This window comes from Caretta caretta, chromosome 3 (assembly GCF_965140235.1).
Source record: "Caretta caretta isolate rCarCar2 chromosome 3, rCarCar1.hap1, whole genome shotgun sequence".
NCBI classification, from domain to species: domain Eukaryota; kingdom Metazoa; phylum Chordata; order Testudines; family Cheloniidae; genus Caretta; species Caretta caretta.
Window position 1 is genome coordinate 186,157,337 of NC_134208.1, and position 18,538 is coordinate 186,175,874.

Sequence of the window (18,538 nt, forward strand, 5' to 3'; positions counted from 1 at the left end):
GCTTGATTTTTAGTGACAGACCAGAAGTGCAGGAGCTCTAATTGGCTGAGAGAAAGTAGAGTCACTATCAGTATGCTTTAGTGAGGCAAACTGAGGGTGAATCAGATCTGCTGCATAGGACATTGTGGTCAGAATTAATACTGGGAGAAAAGTTGATAGTGGGAGGTTCTAGGCATATGGTTTTGCCCCACCAAAGTGGAACCATCACAAGGTCATAAACCAAAGGAGTTTTCATATGTGGGGCTCAGTGTCTCTGAAAGATTTGCATGGTCAGGTGAGTCAGAATGGCTCCTTGGATTTTCATTCTGGATTTCCATTTTTATGTTAATCCTAGTTATTCTTGTTTTGGCTGTATTTATAGCATAACTAGACTGTGTTATTCATGCTTTTAGATAATGTAACCCCCTTCCAAGACTGATATTTCTGTGGCCGCTTTATCCTTTGTCAGTTTGAAGATTTAAAATACAGAGTGAATTCCCATGGAAATCCAGGAAAGCAGTTTGTAGTTCTACTTTCATATGATATTTTTGTTTTAACAAATAACAGTTATGAAGTTAGGCTGTCTCACTAAGGTTAGGAGGGTATGATCCCCCTGAGCTGGCCAGGAAAGCTGCCCCCGTCCCTGCTCTGCTCCCGCTCCACCTCTTCCCACCCCTGCTCCACCTCAGCCCCGCCCCCACTTCATTCCTTCCCCTGAACTACGTCCTGAGGGACTGCAGGAGGGGTCGGGCGTGCCCTGCACTCATGGGGCGGCAGGAAGTGAAGCGACCCGTCCCCAGCCAGCTCTGCTCTGCCGGCTCCCAGCCATGCTGCCGGTGAGTGCCTGGGGGTGGTTTCCCCCTGCCCCCCAAGTCCCAAGCCTGGGAGCCAGGAAAGCAGAGCAAAGCTGGCTGGGGCTGGGTCACTCTACTTCCCGCCACCCCTTGAGTGTGGGGTCAGGTCCGCCCTGCAATCACCGGGTGGCCGGAAGTGGAGTGAGCCGGCCCCAACCCACTCCGCTCCACCAGCTTGTGCTGGGGGGAGGTTCCCCCCCTGCTCCCCAAGCCTGCTCTTGCCCTGCCCCCCCCAGACCTTGGGGGACCCCCCCCGTTCCCACGGAGACCTGGGGCCAGCCCCCACCCCGCACCACAATGTCTAGGGACAGCCCTCGACAGAGGTGTGATTGCAGTTCACCTAGACATACCCATGGTAACTTTAATCTACCTAGCACAACTACAAATAGTAGTGAAGATGTGGCAGCATGGATTCCAGCATAGGCTATTAACGTGAGTGTGTATGAATGTACAGCCTGTGCCGTGGTCTGTGCCACCATGTCTTCACAGCTCTGTTTAGCTGTACTAGCTAGATTAAAGGTAGTGTCAGTATGCCAACATGATCTGCAATCACACCTCTGATTGCGTGTAAACATATCCTAAAAAATGATTAATTTATAGACTTTTTCTGTGGGGAGACCTTCTAGCTGCAGATTATTGCTGGTTTCCTCAGTCCAAAATTATAAACAGTAAGGTGTTTCTTTTGAATTTCTTTTCCAGGTGGAAGATGCTGTGCCTTTTCTCCTGATGGGAAAGCCTTGGCTGTAGGGTTGAATGATGGGAGTTTTCTGGTAGTGAATGCTGATACTGTTGAAGATATGGTCTCTTTCCACCACAGAAAGGAAATGATCTCTGATATCAAATTTTCACGAGGTGCAGTCAAAGGATAAAATAAGTTGTTTGTTGTTTGTTGTTTTTGTTTTCAATAAAAAACCTAAAATGGAATGTTAAGAGTGCAAATTTGTTTTACATGTGAACCATGGCTGTTAGATATTTTTCATTCTGATATGTTTGTACAGAGTCTAGCACAATGGGCCCCTAATCCAGACTGAGGTGTTTGAGTACTACTGCAATAGAAATAAGTAATAATAATAATATTAATTAATAATAATAATATCAAGAATATTCACAAATACTTTAGTTAACTTGGATGTCTTTCTTTTACAGACTCAGGAAAATATCTGGCAGTGGCTTCCCATGATAATTTTGTAGATATTTACAATGTACTTACCAGCAAAAGAGTTGGCATCTGCAAAGGTGCATCTAGCTATATCACACACATTGACTGGGACTCAAGAGGTAAAATCTTTGACCAAATATGTGAATTGAAATGCCTGTAATTACAGTAAAAGTAAATGTCAAATGTGTGCCTGTTCCAGTTATGCTATAGAAAAACTGCCTCATAATATCCCTTTGTTCCACCAAAAATGCTCTTATACATCACACATCCCAACTGCAATTCATTTTTATTGATGGAATGCATACTTACATACAACATCTGTGCTGAAGATTGTGGTACTTAGAACATCTAACTACAATGTCACTCATGAATGTAATGTTGCTCTTTTTCTTTACCTGATGCTCTGTGGTTGCATGCGAGCAACACATAACACGTATCTATGCCACCTCTCATGACTTATTTCCTTTCTTCTTCTGTTCACTGAGCACTACGTGGCATTTATTGTGATGAAGCCAGTCAGAGAGCATTACCAAAATCAAACCATACTGTGATACAAGTAGCCTCATTTTCTTAGTCTTTTTCAAATGTAGATATAATTTTCCATGGATATGCCACTTTTAGTTCCATCTCCTTGTGTGAAATTATAATGAGGATTTGCTGTATTTAACAAGTAATTACAAAAATGTTTGCCTATTATACTGAAATATTTTAATATTTCACAATGGCAAATTTTATGAATTTTAGCTACATGCAGTTGCACAGTCCAAAGCTGGTTAAACATAACCTTTTTCAACTCTATCTGTTGAACAGTCTTCTGGTAATCGAGCGTCATGTTTCATAATACTGTACAGCTCTAACTTTCTGAAAGGTTTAAAAAAAAACCCCAAGTTTTGAATAAGTAAGGAAGCAAATACTGGTATGCATTCCTGTCTATGGGGATTTCTGACTGGGGGAAATTTCCGATGTAAGCAGTGTAAGGATGAGCTCCACCCTGACATCTGGTGGTGAGGTGTGGCAAGTTGTGGAAAAGAACTTCAGGGGCCATGTCATTTGCATAGGCACACTGCCCAAATGGTCACTTTGGCTGCTGTGGGATCCCCAGTGTCTCTGTTATTGGGGCAGGAAGAATAAATTGTTATTACCCTGATTATGGGAACTGTGCTTGGAACTGTACTTAGCCTTTTGTTATGATGGAGGGACTCACCATCAACTAAGTGGCACTCGCTAGGCAAGGGTCATGAGTTCCAAAACTCTGTGAATTGAGAGAGGCTGGGGACAAGTATTAATACTTGGTGGCATGGGCCCCTTGGTGAGGGTCTTACATGCTAATTGCACTTCCTCGTCTCTCCACTGTGGAATATCAGAGCTAATTTTGATTTCATTAGAAGTCTGGTTACAGGCTGCTGAGCTCACTTTGGGCTAACAGTGCACCAGCACTGGGGCTCCCCTACTACAAGCTGAATTCACCAAAAAGCTGAACTGACTAAGAGCTGAAATCACTGAGCGTTGTGTTAAGTAGTGGGGGAGCCTGAAGATATATTGTGGAGCAGTTCGCGGGACGGCTGGAGTGCCTTGTGGACAGGCTGGTGGAGCAGTTCGTAGGATGGTGGGAGCTGCTGGCGGGACGCGGAGCAGTTTGTGGACCGGCTGGTGGAGCAGTTCATGGGACGGCGGGAGCTGCTTGTGGGCCGTGGAGCGAAGGAGTTCGTGGGGCAGCTGGCGGAGCGGAGCGAAGGCCTATGGAGCTGTGGGGCGGTCAGCTTCAGATCATGTAAGGTGCCTCTTACCCCAGTCCCATCTCCACCCAGGTTGGGAGGTAAACCTCCTCAGATAAACTTTCGAACTCTGGGGCTGCCCTGACCAGGGACAGAGACTTTTGGGTCATTGGACTTTTGGGACTTTGGGTGATTTGGGGTTGCTGGACTCAGGAACCAAAGGGAAAGGGGCATGCCCCAATGTGCTTGGGGTGGGTTTTTTTTGCTCATGGGTTGTGTTATGAATCCTGTTGGTGGTGTTTCCCCAACATAATGCCACATTGTTTCTCTCTGTTATTAAAAGGCTTTTTGCTACACTCAGACTATGTGCTTGCGAGAGGGGAAGTATTGCCTCTTGGAGGCACCCAGCGGTGGTGGTATATATTTGTCCCAGGTCACTGGGTGAGGGCTCGAGCCGGTTTGCACTGTGTTATTGGAATGGATCCCTTAGATATTGAACCCGGCCCTTGTTGCTGCCAACTCTGACGGGAAGAAGGGTTACACCAACAAAAGGAGTAGTACATTAAATAATTTGATCACAGTCATCCAGGAGAATGTGCTGACCTACCAGTTTAAAAAGACTTAAGTATGATTATTGTTTATTTAGTCCTCTAATTTTGTAGGAAGTTTTTTGCCCTTTTCTCTCTCTCTCTTACCTGGCATCAAACTGACCTGTGCTCCTGTCAGGGTTCCTTCCCCACTCTGAACTCTAGGGTACAGATATGGGGACCCACATGGAAGACCCCCTAAGCTTATTCTTACTAGCTTAGGTTAACAACTTCCCCAAGGTACAAACTTTGCCTTCTCCTTGAACAGTATGCTGCTGCCACCAAGCGTTTTAAACAAAGAACAGGGAAAGAGCCCACTTGGAGATGTCTTTCCCCAAAATATCCCCCCAAGTCCTACACACCACCTTTCCTGGGGAGGCTTGAGAATAATATCCTAAGCAATTTGTTAAAAAATCATCAAAGACCCAAACCCCTGGATCTTGGAACAATGGGAAAATCAGTCAGGTTCTTAAAAGAAGGATTTTATTTAAAAAAAAAGAAAGGTAAAAATCATCTCTGTAAAATCAGGATGGAAAATACTTTACAGGATATTCAGATTCAAAACACAGAGGTTCCCCCTCTGGGCAAAACCTTAAAGTTACAGAAAACAGGAATAAACCTCCCTCTTAACACAGGGAAAATTCACATAAAACAAAAGATAAACAAATCCGCCTTGCCAGGCTTACTTATACTGGTTGCAATATTGGAGATTTGGATTAGGATGGGTTGGAGAAGATGGATTTCTGTCTGGCCTCTCTCAGTCCCAAGAGAGAACAAACACGTAAACAAAGAGCACAAAACAAAAGCCTTCCTTTCCCCAAGATTTGAAAGTATCTTGTCCCCTTATTGGTCATTTGGGTCAGGTGCCAGCCAGGTTAGCTGAGCTTCTTAACCCTTCACAGGTAACAGGATGTTGCCTCTGGCCAGGAGGGATTTTATAGCACTGTATACAGAAAGGTGGTTACCCTTCCCTTTATATTTATGACAGCTCCTGATCAAGGAGGGCTGGATACCCCTCTTTTAGAAGCCTGCTATTGTTACTTCTGATTTGATTGGATGAGGCTGATGCAGTCTGAAAGTGAGGGACTTCTGATCTTATCATATAAGAATTCAGGTTCTGAATTATGACACTATCATATAAGCATGGTAGATGCCAATATACTCTTCAGTTTTAAACCTGCTTTCATGATCAGCTCTTCAATCCTTAAATATTAGAATGCCTTCAATTAAGTCAATTCCAAACAGTTATTAGTTCTTGAGCTACCTCTTCCTCTTTCTAACTTCTCCAGTCCGCTAACTGGATCGATTTACTTTAAAATATTTCACTTTCTGACTCTTTTATACATGTGCTTTGTACAGTACCAGACACCCTCCTCAGTACTTGAGGCTCAGGGATGAGAGTAAAACAAAAGCATTACAATAAGCTTCTCTTTGATCTTATTTTAATATTAAAGAACATGTACAAGTTTGCAAGTTATCCAGCATACCAGTTATGTCACACCAATTCTCTGTCAAGAGCAACAACTACTGAACATTTTCCCACTTTGAGGGATATGTCTGACATAAGGGGAAGTGAAAAAAAAAGTGTGTGTGAGTCCTTTTCATAGTGTGACAAAGTTCCTGCTCTACCTTGGTGGGTCTTGCGCTTATCGGCGGATTTGCTCGCCTTGGAGCTTCACGGCAGCCCTCAGCTTGGCCATTTTTCTGAACCCACAGTCCAGGTCGACTCCTCCTGTGTCTGACCAGGAGTTGGGAGGATTTGGGGGGAACCCGGGCCCACCCTCTACTCCGGGTTCCAGCCCAGGGCCCTGTGGAATGCGGCTGTCTAGAGTGCCTCCTGGAACAGCTATGCGACAGCTACAACTCCCTGGGCTACTTCCCCATGGCCTCCTCCCAACACCGTCTTTATCCTCACCATAGGACCTTCCTCCTGGTGTCTGATAATGCTTGTACACCTCAGTCCTCCAATACTCCGCGTTCTCACTCTCAGCTCCTAGTGCCTCTTGCTTCCAACTCCTCACACGCACACCACAAACTGAAGTGAGCTCCTTTTTAAAACCCAGGTGCCCTGATTAGCCTGCCTTAATTGAGTCTAGCAGCTTCTTGATTGGCTGCAGGTGTTCTAATCAGCCTATCTTAATTGTCTCCAGAAGGTTCCTGATTGTTCTGGAACCTTCCCTGTTGGGAAACGGAACGTCCCTCGCTTGCTCCCCAGCTATCTGCTTTCTATTCTTTCCTAAAGCCCCCTGGCCTGGATTTTTCTTACTTTTTGACCCTGCTTCAGTTCCCCCCCCCAACCGGGCCAGACGCTTTTTCTTTGTTTTGTTTTTTTTTGCTGTTTTTCTGCTGCCGTTCAAGTGCTGGTCAGTTGCCAGCTTGCTGCCAGCCCCCCCCCATGCCTGCCCTCGGACGCTGCTACTGCTTTAGTTGAAACCCCCGGGTGGGGGAGAGGACTGCCGACCCGCTCCCCGGAGGAGGGGGGTGGAAGCCCCCAGACCCAGCCGTTTTGCTGTTATTTCTGAACCCGTACTGAGCTAAGAAGATTCTTCTTATTTCTGCAACATTCCTGGCCTGTTGAAAGCCTCATTACAAAGCTGGAAGAGAAGATAGCCAAAGAAAAAATCACCCAGGGAAGCTACAAACCATCGTGGAGGGGGCCGTAAGACTGAGTAACTTTTGAATTGTACTCTCGTGTGGGGGGAGTTTGACTGTGTTTTAACTGCGTTTGTAGGGGCACAGGGGGTGTAGCATGGAGCCGTCCCCCGATCTATCGGTGCCCCCCCAACATTATTACAACCGTCACGGCCCCCCCGCCGTCCGTCCCTGCTGGCAATTTGCCATCTACCTCTGGATTCAGCTGCTTTCCCTGAATTCCACTGTCTGGACCGGAAACAACAGCTGACCAAACAAGACTCTTTGGACAAACACACGTCTGTCCACGTCCCCCCCCCCCAGACTTTTTACCCCACAGTTTGCCCCTATTACCGGACCCCAACTCCTGTTTCCTCCCCTGTCCAGTCCGACCCATTTGGCACCCCCACCCTCCCACCTGCAGCCCAGTAGGGAGGAGTGGTTAATCTGCTTCCCCCTCCCCCCTCCTCCTTCTGGTGTCTCCCCGTCTCTCCCTGCTCACAATGACGGGGAATGAGAGGGGTGAGGCCCCTCTAACAAGCTCAGTTGCCCCTCCCCCACCTACCCTCTGCCCAAGCCCCCCCCACTGCTGCCAAAACACCTGCCACCGCCCCCGCTGGGGCATTGGCAGCAGGAAGCACCGGGGTGACTACTGCCACTGCTATGCCCACCGCCCCCCAGATTCTAGGAAAACCCCCGCAGTTGGCCGGAAAGGCCAGGGTGTGAAGAAAGGAAAGGGCCCCGTTAAAACCACCAGGACCTCCATGGCAGCGGCTGCCCCCACCACTGTGGCCTCGTTATCAACCATGGCGTCCCTCCCTGCTGTTCCCTCCACCAGCTCTGCGAGCGTCCCTCCCCCGGCCCCCAGGACGTATGCCCGGGCGGTGGTAGCCCCCCGCACACCTGCCGCCTCGTCATCTCGCCCACCCACCGCCTCCGCTACCATCAATAGCGGCCGGGGCCCCTTTCCCACCATGACCAGGAAGCACGGCGTCCGTTGCCTCCTGGTGCCCACCTCGCCCCTCGTGGAGACATATGTGGCAGGCGTTGGCGAGGGTGGTAGGACCCACGGCTATTGTGGTGGCCTCCAAAATGTACGGGAAGGTTGTCTTTTTCTTAGCATCGGAGGCTGCCACCCAGGAGGCGGTGGAGAAGGGCCTGGCGGTGGGGGGGGGTGTTTGTCCCCCTGGAGCCGCTAGAGGACCTGGGCGTTTTCCTAGTCCTCACCTCTGTCCCTCCCTTTCTACCCAATGCTGCCCTGTTACCCGCTCTCTCCACCCTGGGGAAACTCGTTTCTGTCATCAGCCCTCTCCCGTTGGGCTGCAAGGACCTCACCCTCTGTCACGTCCTCTCTTTCCGCTGGCAAGTGCAGCTTCTACCGCCGGTGGCGGCGCGTGACAGAGAGGCGCTCGAGGGGTCCTTCCTAGTCCCCTACCAGGGAGCCCGCTATCGGGTCTTTTACTCCACGGGAGAGGCCCGGTGCTACCTCTGCCGATCAGCGGGGCATGTCCGAAGAGACTGCCCTTTGGCCCAGCGGGGAGGGGCACCCGAGACCCCCGAGACCTGGCAGGACATCGGCTCCATTGTTGCCAACGCCCCTGGCCGCCCGGCACCTGAAACCACCTCTCCTCCTGCTCGATCCACCGCTGCTCCCATCCGGGCCCAAGAGACACCTCCCCTACAACGCCCAGACGAGCAAGGGAGTCCCACCCTTGCTATTAACAATCCGGCAGAGCCTATGGAGGAGGGTGCAGCAAAAATATTACTGGGTATAGGAGAGGGCCTGCCCCAACGAGAACCCCCCGCCCCTCATGCTGCCTCACCGTTACCCCCCCAAGCTCCTGAACCATCGCGTCTGCCCCCCGACACGACCCCTGCTAACCAACCCCCAGACGATGCTATGTAGGGCTGGACCCTAGTCTAGGGGAAGCGAGGCAAGCAGAAGGCTCAAGCTCCGCTGCACCCATCCGATGCAGAGGCCCCCCGGAAGACCAGGAAGGGAAGCACTGATACTGAGCCTTCCACTATGCCCACGAGTGAGATCCATCTGCCGGTGTTGGGAGGGGAAGACAGAATAGCATTGGAAGGTAGGATCTCCCCTCCACGGGAGACCCTCCCCTCCGAGACCCCTGAGGAAGCCCCTTCTGCCTGGATACCACCCGAACCCCCCGCGAACCCCGAAGTGACTGTCGAGGCGGGCGCCAGAGGAGAGACCCCTGGGGTGGCAGAAGACGACCTCTCCTCCATGTATGAGGAGATCGAGGCCCTAGGTTTGACCCCGGTCACCCAGGGGGAGGATGACCTACTGCCGGCTGGCCTCAATCTGGGCAACCTCACCCCAGTCCCCCTTTCCCCATGCTCCCTCCCCCTAACCGCCTTCCCGGGCGGGCACCCTACAGAAGGTGGTCCCCTACCTGATGCCATGGCTGCCAAATCCACCACAGAGCCTGCGCCTAGCATCACTGGGAGCCCCCTCCCTCATCCCTCAACCTTTGAATCTGCTCAGGAGGCACCACCTCTCAACTGCTTGCCTCCCGAAGCCCAGAGCCTTGCCTCTGCCCCTGCCCACATCCCGTCCCTGCCCAATCCAATTCCTCCTGCAATGCTATTGCTGCCCCTGGGGTTATTTCTTTCCCGTTTTTTGCGGATTCCCCCCAGGGAGCAGCCTTTGCATTTTCCTGCCCCGACCCATTAGGAACTGCAATTTTCCCTCCGCCATCCCCTTCTAGCCCAAGGCGTGAGATGGACCTAATAACTTTAGCCTGTCAGATGCCCCATCAGTGGTCCACACCCTGCCTGCCTGCCTCAGCGGACCACGAGGCTGCACCAAGAGCCCCACCAGGGAATAACCTGGAAATCGCAACCCCACCCCCCCATGAGCTGCGAAAAGCATTGCGGGAGTTTTTAGAAAACATCCGTGGCTCCCGCAACAGAGTACAGCTGGCTCTCCAGCTATGGGGGGACTTTGATCAACTCCTCCAGGCCACAAGGGCCCTTATAAAGGAGGGTAGAGGGAAAGGAAGGCACGGTGCCGCGGCCTATGGGTGGGCCCGCGGCTTCCATGATGATTTACTCACTTACAGGATGGGTCACGGATCGTTGCGCGACCCGCCGGGGGCCGTGAACACCTCCTCCAATAAGGAACCCCCACCCCCCTGCCCTCCGCATGACGCCTCTCATTATCGCAACTTTGAACACCAGGGGCTGTAGGATGGCTCTCTGCAGGTCCCATGTGCTCTCTTACCTTCGGGAAGGGGGGTACTCTGTAGTTTTCCTGCAGGAGACCCATACAGATCCGACCGCCGAGGACAGCTGGTGGCTGGAGTGGGGGGACGGGGTCTACTTTAGCCACTTCACGATTCGGCAAGCTGGAGTGGCGACCCTGTTCTCCCCCAACCTACGGCCCGAGGTGCTAGGGGTCACTGAGGCCGTGCCGGGCCACCTGCTGCATCTCCAAGTCCGTATGGAGGGGCTCGTGGTCAACTTTGTTGATATCTATGCCCCGACAACGAGCCCGAAACGGCCACAATTCTATCAGCGGGTGTCCGACTTCCTCAGCACCCTAGATTCTCACGAGTGCCTAGTCCTGGGAGGGGAATTTAACACCACCCTCGAGGAACGGGACCGCTCAGGGGCTGAGCTGAGCCCGGCCGCTGCGAACATTCTCCGAGAAATAGTCGAATATCACTCCCTAGTAGACGTCTGGCGTGACCACCACCCAGATGACACTTCCACGTTCACCTTTGTCCGGGTAGAGGCCCATCGGTCACACCACTCTCATTTGGATCGTATTTATTTATCCCGTTTCCATCTTTCACAGGCCCACTCCTCCAACGTTCGGCCGGCCCCATTTTCCGACCATCATTTAGCCACCATAACAGCCTCCCTCCGTGCAGAGAGGCCGGGGCCGGCCTATTGGCACTTTAACAACAGCCTGTTGGAGGATGAGGGCTTCATGACGTCCTTCCGGGAGTTTTGGCTGGCCTGGCGAGAGCAGCGGCGTGCCTTTCCCTCGGCGCGGCGATGGTGGGATCTAGGGAAGGTGCGCGCCAAGCTCTTCTGCCGTGACTACACCCGGGGCACCAGCCGATGGAGGAATGCAGCGATAGAGCAGTTGGAACGGGAGGTCTTAGAGATGGAGAGGCATCTGGCCACCAGCCCCGAGGACCTGTTCCTCTGCGGAGCATGCCGGGAGAAGTAGGAGGAGCTCCGGGCCCTCGAGGACCATCGAGCCCGAGGTGCCTTTGTTGGATCCCGCATCCGCCTCCTTCAGGAGATGGACCGCGGCTCCCGTTTCTTCTACACCCTGGAGAAAACGAGGGGGGCCAAGAAACACGTCACCTGCCTTCTAGCAGAAGATGGCGCCCCCCTCATGGATCCGGTGGAGATGAGTGGGAGGGCCCGTGACTTCTACACAAGCCTTTTCTCCCCGGATCCGACCGATCCTGGCGCTTGCAGGGTGCTCTGGGAGGAACTCCCCATGGTCAGCGTGGGCGACCGAAACCGGCTAGAGCTGCCTCTCACCCTGGCCGAGTTCTCGGAAGCCCTTTGTCGCATGCCCACCAATAAATCTCCGGACATGGACGGGCTGACCGTGGAGTTCTACCGCACGTCCTTGGCCCAGACCTAGCCACTGTCTGGGCTGAGTCTTTGCAGGGCGGGGTCCTCCCTCTTTCGTGCAGGCGAGCAGTGCTCACCTTGCTGCCGAAGAAGGGGGACCTCCGCGATTTACGAAACTGGCGTCCCGTCTCACTCCTTAGCACGGACTACAAAATCGTAGCGAAAGCAATCTCGCTGCGGCTAGGGTCCGTGATGGCGGACGTGACCAGACCAGACCTATACTGTCCCGGGTCGTAGCATTTTTGACAACCTATTTCTAGTCCGAGACCTTTTGGAACTCGGGCGTAGAGACGGTCTGTCGTTCGCCCTCCTGTCTCTTGATCAGGAGAAGGCGTTCGATAGAGTAGACCACGAGTACCTCCTGAGCACTCTGCAGGCGTTTGGATTCGGACCTCAGTTTGTGAGCTTTCTCCGGGTGCTGTATGCCTCCGCGGAGTGTTTGGTTAGGCTCAACTGGACCCTGACCGAGCCGGTCAGCTTCGGGCGAGGAGTGCGGCAGAGGTGCCCCCTCTCGGGCCAGCTGTACGCTCTGGCGATTGAGACTTTCCTCTGTCTCCTCCGCAGGAGGTTGACAGGGTTGGTGCTGCGGGAGCCGGAGCTGCGGCTGGTCCTGTAGGCGTACGCCGATGACGTGCTCCTCGTGGTCCAGGACCCGGGCGACTTGGCGCGGGTGGAGGCTTGCCAGGCCATCTACTCGGCAGCCTCCTCCGCCCGAGTCAACTGGGTCAAGAGCTCTGGCTTGGTGATGGGGGACTGGCGGCAGGTGAGCTCCCTCCCACCCACGCTTCAGACCATCCGGTGGAGTGCGGGTCCACTGCTCTACCTAGGCGTTTACCTTTCTGCCACGCGCCCTTCCCCGCCGGAGAACTGGCAAAATTTAGAGGGCGGGGTGATAGAGCGGCTCCGGAAATGGATGAGGCTACTCCAATGTCTCTCCCTCCAAGGGAGAGCACTGGTGCTTAACCAACTAGTCCTGTCCACGCTCTGGTACCGGCTCAACACCCTGGTTCCGGCCCCGGGTTTCCTGACCAACCTCCGCACAACGATTCTAGAGTTCTTTTGGTCAGGAATGCACTGGGCCCCTGTTGGGGTTCTTCATCTACCCCTGAAGGAAGGAGGGAAGGGCCTGAAGTGTCTGCACACTCAGGTCCGTGTCTTCCGCCTCCAGGCCCTGCAGAGGCTCCTTTATAGTGCAGGTAGTTCGACGTGGAGCATATTGACACACGCCTTCCTGCGCCGCTTCCAAGGGCTCCAATATGATTGGCAGCTCTTTTATCTCTGTCTGAGAGGTTTTCCGCGAGACCTCTCCGGGCTGCCGATCTTCTACCAGGACCTCCTCCGGACCTGGAAACTGTTCTCAACGACCAGGTCTGTGGCGGCCACCGTGGGAGCAGATCTCCTCACGGAGCTCCTGCTACACAACCCCCAGCTCCGTGTGCAGGTGGCGGAGTCCCGCTCGGTGCGCCAGAGTTTGGTCCTGGCGGAAGTCACGAGAGTCAGAGACCTCTTGGACTACGACCAGGGAGACTGGCTGGATCCCCTGATGCTCGCTCGGTGCATGGGGCTCTCCAGACCTCGTACCCCCCGGCGCGTACTTCAGGAGGTGAAGGCCTCCTTTACGCCTGCTGCTCAGGCTTATCTCAACCGAGCCCTGCACGAGGGCGCACCCCGCCCACCCTCTACCCCAGGCCCGCCGGACCTTTCAATTGGGCCCCTACCCCGTAGATCCCAACAAACCCCTCACCCTTTCACTGCAAGCCAGCTGCATGAATTGCAGCCGGTCAGCTTCCAAATCGCACCACGGAAATATTTATACACACTCACGCTTCACACCCTTCACGCCCACACCCTGGTGTCCCGCCCTGATACAAAGTGCGGGACCTCCTGCCACCTTTGGAGGGTGAGCAACCTCGGTGGGGCTGTATTCCACCTTGGTCCTGAGGCCCGTCGGGGACATTAGTTGGCGGCTCCTTCACGGAGCTGTGAGCACGGGCGTGTTTTTGACGCGTTTCACCCCCATCCCGGATACTTGCCCTTTTTGCAATGTGAGGGAAACCCTGGTGCACGTATATTTAGAGTGTGCCAGATTGCAGCCCCTTTTCCGGCTCCTCATGAATATTTTATTACGCTTTTGGCTACACTTTTCCCCTCACCTTTTTATCTACACACTCCCCATCCATGGCCCCACAAAATCGCGAGATCTCCTGGTTAACCTCCTCCTAGCCCTAGCTAAAACAGCCATTTATAAAACCAGAGAGGGGAGGTTGGCTAATGAAGCGTCCTGCGATTGTAGGGCCGTTTTCCGATCCTCAGTACAATCATGTATCCGGGTGGAGTTCCTCTGGGCGGCGTCCACCGACTCCCTTGACGCCTTCGAGGAGCGGTGGGCGCTGTCCAAGATTCTCTGCTTGGTGACCCCGTCCGGTTCCCTCCGTCTGACCCTTTGATTGAGGGGAAGAGCGAGAGACCCCAGCCCCAGCTGTTGCCGCTGTGGATACCATCATCACTGTCACCTAGGAGGGGTTCTATAACATGTGGGTGTACACCCTGCCCCACCCCCAAACCGCCCACCCCACAGCCGTGCCCATCTTCTTGGGCACTCTCAGGAGAGGAATAATCGGTGACACTGGGCGTAGCACTAGGTAACTCGAGGGGGTGGAAGACCACGAGTGTCGAGGAAACCCCCCCGCTCTAGGCCACCAGGTAACTCAGGAGGGTGGAAGACCACGAATGTCAAGGAAGCCCCCCCGCTCTGGGCCCAGGCTAGCCTGAACACTTCTCCCTCCTGAAGGCTGCTGTGTCATACCTTCTGTTTGCTTTTGTTTTGTTGCATAGTTTTGCTTTATCCTCTTTGGTGATTCTTTGTAAGTGTTACACAAATAAAATTCTTTTCTGCTTCAAAAAAAAAAATTACTCTCCTGTAGCCATCTAGGTATGATTCTAGTGAAGAAGTGGAATGTTGTACTTACACCAAAATCCCACTTTGCAGTTTGGAAGGGAGGGTGTAGTCAACAGAGGAATAGAAGTGATATGCAGCTTATATATTTTAATTTCTCTTCATCAGACTGTACTGTGGGTCAGGCTCTATGCATTTTTATTAGAACATGGGCCAAGATAATGTCACTCTTAACTAGTTAAGCTCTTTGGAGCAGGGACCATCTTTTTGTTCTCTCGTTGTACTGCATCTAGAACAATGGGGTCATAGTCAATGATGAGGGCTCCTTGGCACTATGGTGATACAAACAATAACAACTTGTTTTACAATACCTGTCCATCAAGTTGTGGGATATGATACATGTATGACACTTCTCGGGGCACCCAGTGCAGTGAGTCCTCCTTGTCCGCCCAACCAGTCTGTCAGCCACTCAAGCACTCTCTGATCACTGGATGCTCACAGAAATGCCAGGTCCTCTGTTTCCACAGAAACAGTGTACCCCAGTTTTACCTCAGCCCACCACTTCTGTATCACACAGCACTTGGGCTCAATTATAGTAAAACAAAAGGAAATTTATTTAAGTAAGACTAGAGATTCAAATAAAAACAAGTGTGAATGATGGAAACAAATGGTTACATACAAAACAAAATCATAAAATGTGAACTAGGGCCTACACTTGTCAATTATTACTTTTCCTATTTAAGGCTTTGTCTACACCACAGAGTTTTGTCGATGCAAGTTACGCCTATGATCAAAAACCAGTATAATTACATAATTTGTGCATGTTCACCTAATGCTCCTTCTGTCAGCAGAGCACATTTACAGTTGGTGCTTTAGCATCAACAGAGAGAGCAGTGCACTCTGGGTGGCTATCCAACTGTGCTACTCGCTACCTTCTGCAACTAGGAGTTGTGGGAGGGTGGAATGGATTGCAGTGCATCATGGGTGCGGGCTCAACATCCCATTATGCAGTTTTTCCTTCCCATCATTCCATGGGCTTCCAACTGCATTTCATGACATTTTTCATTGGCCCCTGTTTACTGTGTGCCCACCATCTCTGTCTGAAAGGATGGATCCTACACTGCCTCTACTGTTGTGGTCACTGTTATAAACATATTGCGGCTGCTCATACAGTATATCATGAGCACCCAATCTGAACACGAATCCAAGATGCCTGACCTGCTGTGTGCCATGGAAAGAAACACCACCAGATTAGTTTGGCCATTTTGAAGCACTTGGAGGAGAGGAAGGTGATCAGGAACATTCAACATGGGTTCACCAAGGGCAAGTCATGCCTGACCAACCTGATTGCCTTCTATGATGAGATAACTGGCTCTGTGGATATGGGGAAAGCAGTGGATGTGATATATCTTGACTTTAGCAAAGCTTTTGATACTGTCTCCCAGAGTATTCTTGCCAGCAAGTTAAAGAAGTATGGATTGGATGAATGGACTATTAGGTGGATAGAAAGATGGCTACATTGTCAGGCTCAATGGGTAGTGATCAACAGTTCGATGTCTAGTTGGCAGCTGGTATCAAGTGGCATGCCCCAGGGGTCGGTCCTGTGGCCTATTTTGTTCAACATCTTTATTAATGATCTGGATGATGGGATGAAGTGCGCCCTCAGCAACTTCACAGATGACACTAAGCTGGGGGAGAAGTAGATACACTGGAGGGTAGGGATAGGGTCAGAGTGACCTAAACAAATTGGAGAATTGGGCCAAAAGAAATCTGATGAGGTTCAACAAGGATAAGTGCAGAGTCCTGCACTTAGGAAGGAAGAAACTCATGCACCGTTACAGGCTGGGGACCGACTGGCTAAGCAGTAGTTCTGCAGAAAAGAATCTGGGGATTACAGTGGACAAGAAGCTGGATATAAGTCAGCAGTGTGTGCTTGTTGCCAAGAAGGCCAACACCATATTGGACTCTATTAGTAGGAGCATTGCCAGCAGATTGAGGGAAGTGATTATTCCTGAGGTCTCTTCCAACCCTTATATTCTATGATTCTGTAATTCTATGATTCACAGAGCAGCTGCACATGGAGGACCATCATTTTTGGGTTCAGGAAACAAGCACTGAGTAGTGGGATCACATTATTATACAGGTCTGGGATGACAAGCAGTAACTGCAGAACTTTCAGATGTGGAAAGGCTTCCTGGAACTGTTTGTGGAACTTGCCCCACCACTGTGGTGCAAGGACACCAAAATGAGAGCAGCCCTCTCGGTGGAGAAGTGCGTGGTGATAGCTGTGTGGAAGCTGGCAACTCCAGACTGCTACCAGTCAGTCACATATTGATTTGGAGTCTGGAAGTCCAACGTTGAGGTTGCATTAATGCACATGTGCAGGACCATTAATCTTATTCTGCTATGAAGGACTGTGACTCTTGGCAATGTGCGTAAAATACTGGATGGCTTTACAACAATGGGAATCCCTAACTGCGGTAGGATGATAATTGCCTAGCATATCCCAAATTTGGCCACGGACCATCTTGGAACAGAGTACATCTACAGAAAGGGGTACTTATCTATGGTATTGCAGGCACGTGTGGATCCCCATGGTCATTTCATTGACGTGAACGCAGGGTGGTCAGGGAAAGGTGCATGACGCACACATCTTCAGGAACACTGGCCTGTACAGAAAGCTGCAAGCAGGGACTTTCTTTCCAGTCCAGAAGATTCCAATGGGGGATGTTAAAATGCCCATAGTGATCCTGGGTGACCCAGCGTACCTCTTACTCCCATGGCTCATGAAGCCTTACGTGGAAAAACTGGACAACAGCAAGGAGTGCTTCAACAATAGGCTGAACAGGTGCAGAATGATCCTAGAATGTGTCTTTGGCAGATTAAAAGCATGCTGGTGCTGCCTTTTAGGCAGGTTAGACCTAAATGAGGAAAATATTCCCATGGTCATAGCCGTCTGCTATGAGCTCCATAATATTGTGAAACTAAGGATAAAAAGTTTCCCCCAGGGTGGAGCACGGAGGCGCATTGCCTGGCAGCTAATTTTGAGCAGCTAGATACCACGGCTATTAAAGGGGCACAACGGGAGGCTATTTGAATCAAGGAGGCTTTGAGGCACCATTTTGACAATGAGTACAAGTAATGTAAGTCTTTGTATACAGCACTCTGCCATGCTTTGTTAACTTGCTGCCTTTCATGAAAATTTTGATGATTCCTGACCATGATTTGTAATCTGCAAATGTTCCAGTTGCCACTGTGTATTAATTTCAGCAGCAAGCTCCATATATAGGAGACAAATAAAGATTGATTATTTTTCAGCGAGTATGTTTTTATTAAAAAACAATTAACAACATACAGAAAATGCTTGGTGGAAAGTCAGATAACAGTGAAGGACAGTGTCCTGATGTAGGCTCCCATAGCTGTGTGTAACTCCAGGTATCATTTTGGAAGCTGTCTGAAGGGGTGGAGTGAATGGGGTACTGAGACTGCCAGGAAGATGCAAGGAATGGGTGGGAGGAGTTTAGGGAGGGCATGGCAAGCAGTTCTGTTTCAGCTGCAGGGGGGCTGAGCATGGATGTATTCTGCTTACAGTGTGATTAGGGATTTCAACACCTCTATTTGCTCTTCCATCACTTTTATCATCTGCTCCTGGCTAAAATTTTCTCCTGGCTTTCCTTACTGTTCTGCCTTTGGCTTTCTAATTTTCGTTTACAGTCTCTCTCCACATCCTGCGTTCTTGTTTTTTGGCATCTGAGGATTGGAGCACCTCTTGAAATATGTCCTCCTTGCTCCCTTCCTTATCTGGTGGAGGCGCTGCACTTGTGTGTAGGGGGTTCCCCAGAAGACCACATCTTCAGAAGCATAAGAAACAATAAACAGAAGCATGATTGTTAATGCACATAAAGCATCAAATCATAACAGTAAAATGTACCTCTTTTCAAATTTGAATTAGTTTCTCAGTGTCCCTGGCAAGCACACAGCTCAGTGAATGCCCTAAACATGGTGAGTTCACCCAGGAAAGGGGCATTCAAGATGGGGCAAAGGGTCTAGGTCAGTGGTCCACACACTGTTGGGCGTGCCTCTATAGCGGGGTGCAG

At 51.1% G+C, this 18,538-nt stretch overlaps 1 protein-coding gene across 9 annotated transcripts in view; it reads left to right on the top strand.

Moving 5' to 3' along the window:
- EML6 (EMAP like 6) overlaps positions 1–18,538 on the top strand; it is a 298,929-nt gene that overhangs the window by 181,578 nt on the left and 98,813 nt on the right. For all 9 annotated transcript variants that reach the window (XR_012667789.1, XM_048842340.2, XM_048842341.2 and 6 more), the window contains 2 exons: positions 1,533–1,685; positions 1,980–2,111. Coding sequence is in view for 8 of the 9 variants with exons in the window: in XM_048842340.2 (XP_048698297.1) it covers positions 1,533–1,685; positions 1,980–2,111 (285 nt within the window). In the remaining variant the exon portion in view is untranslated. The remainder of the gene's footprint in view (positions 1–1,532; positions 1,686–1,979; positions 2,112–18,538) is intronic.